Consider the following 10609-nt stretch of genomic DNA (forward strand, 5'->3'; position numbering starts at 1 on the left):
ATACTTATTGTAGTACAACAATATTTATTGCAGTACAACAATATTTATTGCAGTACAACAATATTTGTTGCAGTACAGAATGATGTATATTCAAGTACAGATATACATTTTTATTCCGTGACAGAATTATAAGTTCCAGTACAGAAATATATATTCTAGTACAAAAATATGTATTTCAGTACAAAGATGTGTGTTCTAGTATATCAACATAAATATGTTATAGCAGAGAAATATGTACATTCCCGTACAGAAATACAGCGCATGCAATTATTTTTAAAATTGAGCGTAGTGGATGGAGGCAACCATGGAGTTGAGGCTTAATTCCCAGTGCACTCAGCGGTCAGCTGGCGGGAACGTTAAGCAGTTACAAAATGGCGGCTTTCTTGAGCATTTGTGAGTGTGGAGCCGATATTAGCAATTATGAGCACAAATTTTGTACCAGTTGCGGGCGAGAGCTTCTGTGTGATGAGAAGTCCATAATAACTTTCTATTTCTCAAGAGGATTTGAGTACAAGAGTATACTACACATGCTTTCTAAGCAGCACGGCATCAAGATGTCAGAGCGAACTCTCAAGAATCGGCTGAAGGAATTTGGCCTTCGTAGAAAACTGGCTTTGTACGACGAGATAGAGGTGCGAAGACATATAGAACAAGAAATGGAAGGTCCTGGGTGTATGGCAGGATATCGCTCAATGTGGCATACACTATCGATGAAAGGTATTCAAGTACCAAGGAGGGTTGTAGAAGAGATTATGAGGGAACTTGACCCTGAAGGATGCGAAACCAGGAGAAGACGGCGTCTAAGACGAAGGAAATATAGAGCGCCAGGTCCCAACCATTGTTGGCACGTGGACGGTTACGACAAACTCAAACCATATGGTTTCCCAATACATGGATGCATTGATGGGTGGAGCAGAAAGATCATGTGGCTTCGGGTGGTTAGGTCAAACAACCTTCCGGAGACAGCAGCATCAAATTTTGTTGATTGCGTCGACGATTATGGTGGTTGTCCAGTGAAATTAAGAACCGACTGTGGCACTGAGAATGTCTTAATGGCTGCTTTGCAGTGCGAATTTAGACAGGATGTAGATGCCCATATTTACGGCCCATCTCCTGCCAATCAGAGGATAGAAGGATGGTGGTCTTTCTATCGCCGAAACCGGTCTACATGGTGGATAAACTATTTCCAAGATATGATTGAAAATGGGAAATTCAACCCGGGCAGTGAGCTCGAAAAAGAGTGCATTTGGTTCTCGTTTTCGGGAATCATCCAAAAAGATCTTGATTTTGTAAAAGAACATTGGAACACGCACCGCATAAGAGATTCACGGCATGACACAGTTCCTGGCAGACCCGATGAATTGTTTTCCCTGCCAGAGGACCACGGTGGAGTTGACGGATTGATTCTACCCATCTCAAGTGTACAGATTGATCATTTCAGGGAGAACTTTTTGCAGGTGGAGGAGGAAACAAATGTATACCAAGACTACTTCAATTATGTGTTGTCTAACAGTGACTTACGGGAACCAAAAGACTGGAAAGAGGCCGAAAATTTATATCTCGACCTGTTGTCAGTGGCAAGAAGGTAGAACAGTGGACTTAAGGTTCCAACTTTTTCAGGTGCAACCATTATTCCCTGAGCATTTGATAACTTGTCAGTCCACTTGGTGGGGCTAGGCAAGGTCAGGTTGGGAGTGGGCCTTTTGTCAAATTACTCAACAACTGTCATGTTAAGTCAAGCCCACATGACACCATCCTCACAACCTCACACTTGCTGTCTTAAATCCTATTCTATTTCTTCATGAGCAAACCGATTGTGTGGATGTGTTGACCATTGTATCTGGGATTTTCGTGACTTGCAGGTAGCACTTTTGTCTCATCTTGGTTCCAGGAAATGGTGCTTGAAACCTTTAAACTGTGACTTTTATATTACTTCAGAGAAACTGCAATTTTCATACTGTTTCAATGGTGGGTATTTGCGTTGATGCTCACACCTTATTGAGGAGATATTCTGTGCACTAGCTGACTCCACCATGGAGCAGAGGAACATTTGGACGACATGATGTTAAATGGCCAGGGGAAGGGTTATGATAAGGCCTGGAATAGGCCACTGCGGAAAGTACCTTAATACTCTTTCTTTGTCCCCCCAAATTTTGCATTAGCATCGCTTCTGTTTTCTCTTGGGACCATTGTAAGTCCCAAGAGAAACTGGAAACAATGCTTATGCAAAATTTGGGTGGACAAACAAAGAGTATTATGGTACTTTCCGAAGTGGCCTATAGGCCTTATTCACGATAGCCGCCATGTTGGTTTTCAAATTGTTATGCAAATTAGCCAATGGTTATGCTGGGGAGCAAACATTGGAAAAAAGGCAAATTGCGGAAAATCGGCTCGTCGAAATATTGAAAATAACATAGACTGGAATTAAGTTATTCTTCTATTTTACTACTTAGGTGATAAACATTCAACGAACGTGAAACCAATTGTCTGTGTGGCTACAATGTTCGTTATAATCTCTCGAACTTCTGTTGTTTGCCCCCTCAGATGTGAGTAGCTAAGTTGCATGATAATAGCTAATCCAACATGGCGGCCATCGTGAATAAGGTCTATTGATTGAGCCATTTTAGGACTGAACAAACAGAACTGCTAAGGTCAGAGAAAAGATCAGATTTATTGTTGCATAATTAACAAAATTTCAATAAACTACATAGCTGGAGGAAGGGGGACATGACACAATTATCTGTGCCGGCCAACACTGAAGGTTGTATACTATTCACACTGTGACATTTCAGAACATCACACCTACAGCATTGTGCAAAAGTCATAACTTGGCTGCTTTTGTCCTTACAGCAACGTAAAGCCAAAGCTATCTGTCAGTGCAGATGTCATGAGCAATCCCATCTCTTCTTCTGTGTTGAGATGCACAGGTAGTGTAAACACTAAGTCACAAGTGGAGGTTGTTGGCCTGCATTTACAACTACCCGGGCATCCGTGAAGGAACTGGCACCTGATTTTTTTGGGAAACCCAAGGGGAGGATAGTTGCGAGAGCCAGTCAGCCATTTCAGGAAATCGGCCACACCAAGCTCTTCTATGGCTGCAAATAATAATTCCAACAATAGTGATTGTGGCATGAAACTGACAACAAAAAAAAAAGATGTATGCACTCTCTTCTTAATATTTTCACAAATGGTCGGTAGACTGAGCATAGTTTTTCCAAGGAACTAAGTGGATAAAACGTTTCTGGAGAAATTATACGTTTTCCTTACTTTTAGCTTCATTAAGATTTTTGGTTTTAGATTTGCAGGCTTCAAGACCTTTGCATCTAGGTGTAGGCTACAGCAAAGTGCCACAATAGGTCTTCAAATTAAGAAAATCGATTACTGTTTATGTAATGTGTGAAATACATGCCATCATCTTTATGTTTCTATAGTAAGATTGGTGTCCGATTTTTAAAGTTTATTGAAGCCTTACTGGACAAGGTAACTAGCACGACCACATAACTTTATCTTTGATACTTACACTTTGCTTCAAGGCTGTGAATAAATTCACACAAATAGTGGTAACAGTCTGCTTCTTTTTCTTTCTTCATCTGGCTAACACTAAATTCAGGTTGTATTTCCTCTATCAAGTTGTTGGCTGTAACACTATAACCAGCACCAGAAACAAATGCTGATTCCCACAATTTAGGTGATTTTTGCACTGCACCAAGGACACCACATGTGGACAAACCTTCATGTAATTGCACCAACTGTGGGAGAACCTTGCCCACTTGCAAATTTATGCAGATTGATCTGAATCAGACAAGAGGATGAAGAGGCATATTAAAATGGGGTTGACAGACCTGTCCGACTCCCGCTCTGTGCTCATTGTGTTGATAAAATCCTTTATAGTTTTCCTTTAACAAGCATGTCTTTAAGCGATTTCCCTTTTCTATAAGAGATCACGGGAGGTTCCTTGTATATCTCTCCAAGGGGAAGTAGGCTCTGATGGCTGATTTAAAGCTCAGACAGATTTATTTCTGGCTTTCAATGTTGTCTCACTGACAGTTTGGATATGGCCACTGTTACTAAAAATTATTGCGTGACTAGTATTTGGATCATTCGCGAATATGCTAATTTCGTCTCGAATCTTCTAGAATATTTAATTAGTGTTGTATCATCGTGATTCAGTAATCCCATTTTAAGCCGTTTGCGTATGTTGCTGTAAATAGTTTCTTATTGTAATATTACTTTATTTAGTAAAGCCAGGAAGTTCTAGAATCTTTCGCTGTAAAGTATATAAGCGAATCGATGTAGTGTTTAGATGGTTTTTATCCCAGGAATGTTTGAGGAGTTTTACAGTAGTGTTTACTGAAGTGTGACGAACGTCTCGTGCAGACCTTGGATGCTTTGAAGAGTGACAGAGGTCGTGTTTGTTAAGTGGAACAGAGAGGTTACGTGGAGATCAAGGCAGAGGCCGTGTGTTTATACGAGAGCGACGGAGGTCGAAGCATTGTTAACAAGTTTAGCGTGTGCTTGTTGTGAAGTCCGGAGTGGAATTACTGCGTTCGTGTGAAATAAACAACTTCCTTGTCTTGTCACACTGCGTTCTGATTAAACTGCAAACTATACCTACCACTTTAAAACATCGAACTCGCAAACAGCCACACAATGGGAAAAAAATAGCACTTTTTTTTTTCTGTGAAAATGATCCTAATTTCTGAACATTTCATTTACGGGGGACTAACTGTGTTCAAGTTCCACATCATTGTAATTATACTTCATTTTGTTAACCTTCAATGTAAACTTAAAAGTATTGTGAGCCACACTTACTTAAATTTATTATTGCGTAAACCTACCTCACAACATTTTCAATTGATTCTTTAGTCTCCCTTGCCGGCACCCCATGATAACCGACCTCTTCAAGAAAAGGATAAGCATCTTCTGCTTGCAATATGTCTGGGAGCTCTTCATTTGTTGCTCTTTGAATCTAAAGTTGAATTGCAGATTTGAAAAGTTTATTTGTATCTTCCAATCCTTGAATACCGGGCCATATAGTTATGTCCAATTCTTTACTCTGTATATCTTTGCTTGCTGAGCAAAATGGTGGAAAAACTTTTGCACTTGAAAAGTTATGGACAGGCACTAAACAGAATCACAAGTTACAACAAATACAATTTTGCCACCAAATAGGACAATGACAATTATACTGTAGCAATTAAAAACGTTTAAATATAAAAGTGCAAGTTATAGAGCTTTGAAGTTGACAAACATTCCTACAACAATGCTTAAGAAGTTATATTTACAACCATCAAGGCACAATTAAAGTGAATCCTAAAAAATGTGTCTCAGCAAGATTAATGTTTTTCCTGATTAAATATCATAGAGGAAAAGACTGATTCCTACATCGTTGACCAAAGGGGATGGCCTCGATTGGCATGGATGGGCATTTTGATATTTAACAACCAAAATGCAAGATATACATATAGCTGCCAGGCCTGCTGTCACTGCTAATAGACAAGTTGTGCTTTGTACAAAGCAAATCAAATTCTGTTCCGCACATGAATACAAATTTAGCATATCACCTTTTCACAAAACTCCCTGTGGCTTGGAGATGTTATGTCTTGTATTTGAAGATTTCCACTGAAATATGCATAGATCTCAGGTGCCAAAAAGTTTGGTGCTTGTCCATGCTGCACAATGGACATTGCCATCACTTCCCCGGCCAGTTTAAAATCTCCACGGTTGAGAGAAATGGTTGATTTTGATGGAATCCCTTCCACAAACAGTCTTGTCTCAACATAGCTTAAAACTTCTAAAACATGACAATAAAACTCTGTCAACAAACGTTTCCCCCAACCCCCCCCCCCCCCCCTTCTTGACAAATTTGTTGTTTGACCAAGAACAGCTATCCTTGTTCCAATCGAAACCAAATGTTTTTTTAATAAGTGAATGTTCATAGACATAACGAATTCCATACTTATTTGCACCTTTTTCACCATCAAAAATACTCACATCATTAATTTACTGCCTTATCATTATAAGGGTGATCATTTTATATCAAATAAAATTTAAGTTTAAGCCGTAATGTAGTAAATACAGTGTACTTACATTTTTGCCACTAACAAAAAGCTGATTACTGAATAATTACAAACCTACATGTAACTGTAAAAGAAAAGAAAACAAATTAAAACCTGCAAAAAACTCCCGTTTTGGGCCACCACTGTCCACTGCTGGCTCCCCAGAGAACGTCACCTTCAGAATTCTGTCCGGGGTGTAATAGCGTTCACGTGAACGCTTGAAATCATCCCAAATGTTCTTTCTCCGGACAGTGACACGAACAGCCTCCTCTTTTTCCTTAAGATGCCTCAGTCTGAGCTGTAAAATTTCACTCTTCAGATCTTTCTGTGACAACCCATCTTCAACGTTATTTTGCAGGGTAATTTCCTTTTCATCACCAACTCTCTCCCAGAATGCATCAGCGCATTCATCAGCATGCAGGCTGACTTCGTCAATTGGGAACTGTTTGAAACAAGTCGGGCACTCTATTTTCCCTTCTGTCTCTCTGGACCAAGCATTAGCATCAGCGTTGTACGTGTGTCCAGAGGTACAACTCGGCTGCAGCCATTCCACTGGTTGTAGCAACTCTTGATGGTCTGCGTCGGGTTCTAACCCGTCTAGATCGTCACCTATATCAGAGTCGGTCTCTTGCAAAGATTCCTGCAACTCATCAAAAATGGTGCTGGCTGGCAGCAGAAATAAGTTGATACGTGCATATCCAAAGCCCGATTCTTCCTTGTAGCGCCGTAAACTGAATGGCTCGTCAGTTCCAGGAATGACATCAACATCAGAACCATCCTTGTAAACCAAACGGTATTCCCCTGCACGAAATCTCTTATTGTATGCTGCGTGTTTCTTCTTTGCAGCTTCTAGTATGTCTATCGCAGTTGCGGAGGTCGACAACTTTACGGGAAGTCGTTCCCCTCGCTTGACAGTTTTCCTGTTTTTCATTAGCCCCACGGTGATGCACACTTCTGAATCTTGAATTCTTTGCTTCTTGGAACAGGACTTCTTTCTGACACTGAACGAACGCCTCTCCGTTTCCTTTCGCTCTCTGAATGTTTCGAAATTGGAAATGGTCGCGGGAAAAGATGCAGAGCTTGTGCTAGTGCTTGTACTAGTCGCCGTTCTACTACTAACACTACTAGTAGTTCCAACTTGCGAGATTTTATCTCCACACTTTGGGCAAAAAAAATACGATTTTAGAAGCATACAGCCACACTTTCCACAGAAGGCCGCCATTATCAAACACGCGGGGACGACCGCAAAGAGGTCTGGGGAAATTATTTAGCCTCGACCTTGGGAGAGCTAGGAACGGAATATATTTCTGTACTGAAACACAGTTCTGTACTGGAACACACAAATTTCTGTCCTGGAATACACATCTTTGTACTGAAATACATATTTTTGTACTAGAATATATATTTCTGTACTGGAACTTATAATTCTGTCACGGAATAAAAATGTATATCTGTACTTGAATATACATCATTCTGTACTGCAATAAATATTGTTGTACTGCAATAAATATTGTTGTACTGCAATAAATATTGTTGTACTGCAATAAGTATTGTTGTACTGGAATAAGTATTGTTGTACTGGAATAAGTATTGTTGTACTGGAATATATATTGTTGTACTAGAATATATATTGTTGTACTGGAATATATATTGGTGTATTGCCCTTGTGGGCCACCGTAAGTCACACCGCTTGTATTAAAATGCTGTAAGTATGTGAAATGAGATTTATCTTGAATCATTTCGACTTGATCACACCAAGTATCGTTAAGTAGTCATTCGTTTTAGACTATTAAATGCGATCTACATCCGCAATCGCATGTCTACATCTTCATTCATCCTCTGGCTTTTTACTGGGTTGCCAAACCCAGTCGGAAAATGGGTAGATTTCCGTTTTATTTTTTTTAGTATTTTTTTCCGTGTCGGTAAAAGTCTTGCCTGTCACTCCCCTGCTAAGTGGTGTCTTTGTGCATAGAGTCTTCTGTGCGTATTTTGTTAGGTTTGAGGGGGCTGGGGTAATACGTAGCTTGCTCTGCACAATTAACCTGTAATGGCGTCGGAAGTCATTGTAACGCGAATGGCGTTTTAGTACATCTTTAAAGAAAATATACCCATATGGAGCTCAAGAATGGAACGTCAAGACAGGCGGTGAAACAAAGATCTGGAATCTTAAAAAAGCGACGAGTAATGGACTTCGACAGCGTGAATCTTTCGCCCGTCGAGCCGAAATCAAAATATGCTGTACTTCTAATATTTCGCCAAGGTGGTGTTACGTACAACACTGAAACCAAATGGAAATTTCTCTGGTAACTTACGGGTTCAACAAAGACAGAGAAGGAATCGAACACCACAAGTAGATCTGTGATCTCTGTTGTGTGTCTCACAGTGTTTACTGAAGTCGCATCTATTTAAAGTTTGCCCGTTTGTCTGGCAAGTAACATTCATTTTGTACTCAACTCTGCAAAGGTTAAAAAAATTGTAAATGTGACAGGAAAAAATTACTTGAATGAAAGCTTGTCTCTTTTGTGCTTTATTATTTACGGTCAAGGTTCTTTCGAAAAGGGTTGAATGTGAACTGTCAGAAATTTATTTAATTGCATATGCTTTGATTGTGTGTTTCGCTTGCACGCACGCAACTGAAATAGGAAGGGTTTCTTGCCTCTTATAGCAAATATGTTGCTTGTTTCAATAAATGTTTCGGTGGAAAATATTTCTGTGAAATTTCCGGCTTTTGTAAATTTATCATGTTGTGTAATTTTCGAGCTTAGCAAATTTGCATACGTGTGGAAATGTGATACGGGGAGAATTTTTGTGGTAACGCATAAGTCACGAAAATAAACAGGTCTGTCGGAAGCGTGCTTGAGTTTCAACAAAATGACCCCCAAAATCGGCAAAAGATTGTGACTCTGATGAATAATAAAGTAGCTGCTATTACCAAAACGATGGAACTACCTGGTGATAAATAACCTTGTCTTGGAGAGTAAATTTTTGATTTTCCGGAAACAATGGTCAACCTCTGAGAGTTGGGCGATTGTGATCTTTGTGTTGAATTCGCACATTTCTTGTCAAAATTTATAACAATCGAAAGAAAAAGAAAACTAACAAAAACAAAAACTCGGTAGCTTGGCATTATTTGACACAGTTGCTTCACTGTTTCGCGAGTAAACATGCCGCGGTAAAATAACGCGGTAACTTGATGAGAGCACACGCTGAATTCGATGTGCGATTTACTCGGTGCAGCCAAACTTGTACAATTACAACAAAACAACTAAAATCTCCCAAACTGTTTTTCGCTGATGGTAACTTTTTATATTCGTGGTTCAAAATTAATGTTGTTTTCATGTCGTAGATTTTGTTACCGATAGCAAAATATTTTATTCTCGATCGACCGTCCAGAAACTTCTTCTGCTCTTCTTAAAAATTGTGTATCCATATTTATTTACTTTTACATCAATATTTGTTTTGCATAAAGCGAGCTAACAAAATCTGTATCTTGCTTGGTTCGCAGCTGATAGCATTAAAATAGAATTTTCGGTCCTATGCTTCTGTTACTGAGTGGTATATTTCTTACTAATCCCGCCGAACCCCTAGGGATTAACTTCAGCTTTGAACTTTTGTTTACAAAGCTGTCAGATGCTGTCAGTGCACGCTTACACTTGTGGTGGAAAGAAGTTCCATGGCGCTACAATGATTGACAATACCAAAACAATATCGTGTACTGTTAGACCTACATTTTTCGCAAATACAGCTGTCACCATGTCATCCCCGAAGACGATGTTTCTCACCTTCCATGTCTCTTCTTCAATCTTTCTGGGCTCAGTACTTTGCTAGTAACCACATGTCTTCTCAGGCTATTTACCCAAGACTTCTACCATGCACTACAATGATAGACAATACCAAAACAATATCGTACACTGTTAGAGCTACATATTACGCATGGACAACTTGAATCTCCTGGAAGACAACACACAGCTTACTTGACATTATGGAATAAATCGCTGTGTTACTTCACTACCACACGTAAGCAATGCGTGTCAATTTTTTTTTAAGAGGACAGGAATTTCTTTTTTTTGACAAATGATTAATTAATAGGCCGGTAACCAGGGTTTTAAACTTCAAAAAGGAACTGTTTCGTCGTAAGAACGGGTGAGGACCTGTGAGCCAAAGGGCCTCTGCTGGTATGGCTTCTGGTATGACTTCTGGTATGATTTCTGGGTGACCCTTCCCCCCCCCCCCCCCCCCCCCCCCCAACTGGAAAAAAATTGCGTGGAACGCTGCGCGTACCACAGGCAACCCAGTGTAGCCTCACGGAGGGTCTAGTTACAAGAGAAACGGAACAAATGCGCTATGAGCGCTTTGTTGATAACAATAAGAGTTGTACAAAAGATGATGTATTACACCTTTGTCAGACAAAGACTGGAATAGTACACGGTATCTTCATTTATGAACAACAGTGAACTGCATCACAATAGGTACAGTTGAAAACCCTTTAGCAATAGTTTGGTACACCGGTAATAACAAGATAAACTGCTTTAACATTATTTTCAATTTGA

At 39.8% G+C, this 10609-nt stretch overlaps 2 protein-coding genes across 2 annotated transcripts; one reads left to right on the top strand and one right to left on the bottom strand.

The window, feature by feature from the left end:
* The first annotated feature begins 235 nt into the window (after positions 1 to 235).
* Positions 236 to 2525, top strand: LOC138032881 (uncharacterized). The gene has a single exon (XM_068880586.1). The coding sequence runs from the start codon at positions 372 to 374 to the stop codon at positions 1587 to 1589; it is 1218 nt and encodes a 405-aa protein (XP_068736687.1). The 5' UTR covers positions 236 to 371; the 3' UTR covers positions 1590 to 2525.
* A 127-nt stretch (positions 2526 to 2652) lies between these two features.
* On the bottom strand, positions 2653 to 7718 carry LOC138032879 (uncharacterized). Its single transcript, XM_068880585.1, has 5 exons — positions 6174 to 7718; positions 5565 to 5794; positions 4839 to 4969; positions 3521 to 3792; positions 2653 to 3095 (listed from the first exon to the last, which is right to left on the bottom strand). The coding sequence occupies exons 1-5, from the start codon at positions 7279 to 7281 to the stop codon at positions 2845 to 2847; spliced, it is 1992 nt and encodes a 663-aa protein (XP_068736686.1). The 5' UTR covers positions 7282 to 7718; the 3' UTR covers positions 2653 to 2844.
* Between the last annotated feature and the right edge of the window lie 2891 nt (positions 7719 to 10609).

The sequence above is a fragment of the Montipora capricornis genome, chromosome 14 (genome assembly GCF_036669925.1).
Source record: "Montipora capricornis isolate CH-2021 chromosome 14, ASM3666992v2, whole genome shotgun sequence".
Lineage (NCBI taxonomy): Eukaryota > Metazoa > Cnidaria > Anthozoa > Scleractinia > Acroporidae > Montipora > Montipora capricornis.

Excerpts from the sequence above, each read along its gene's own strand:
- LOC138032881 (XM_068880586.1), top strand. The coding sequence starts at position 372 with ATGGCGGCTTTCTTGAGCATTTGTGAGTGTGGAGCCGATATTAGCAAT.
- LOC138032879 (XM_068880585.1), bottom strand. The coding sequence starts at position 7,281 with ATGGCGGCCTTCTGTGGAAAGTGTGGCTGTATGCTTCTAAAATCGTAT. Across the intron at positions 5,795-6,173 it reads AAAACGGGAGTTTTTTGCAG|AAGTTTTAAGCTATGTTGAG; the intron begins GTTTTAATTTGT and ends GTCATGTTTTAG. Across the intron at positions 4,970-5,564 it reads ACAGGGAGTTTTGTGAAAAG|ATTCAAAGAGCAACAAATGA; the intron begins GTGATATGCTAA and ends ATTCAACTTTAG.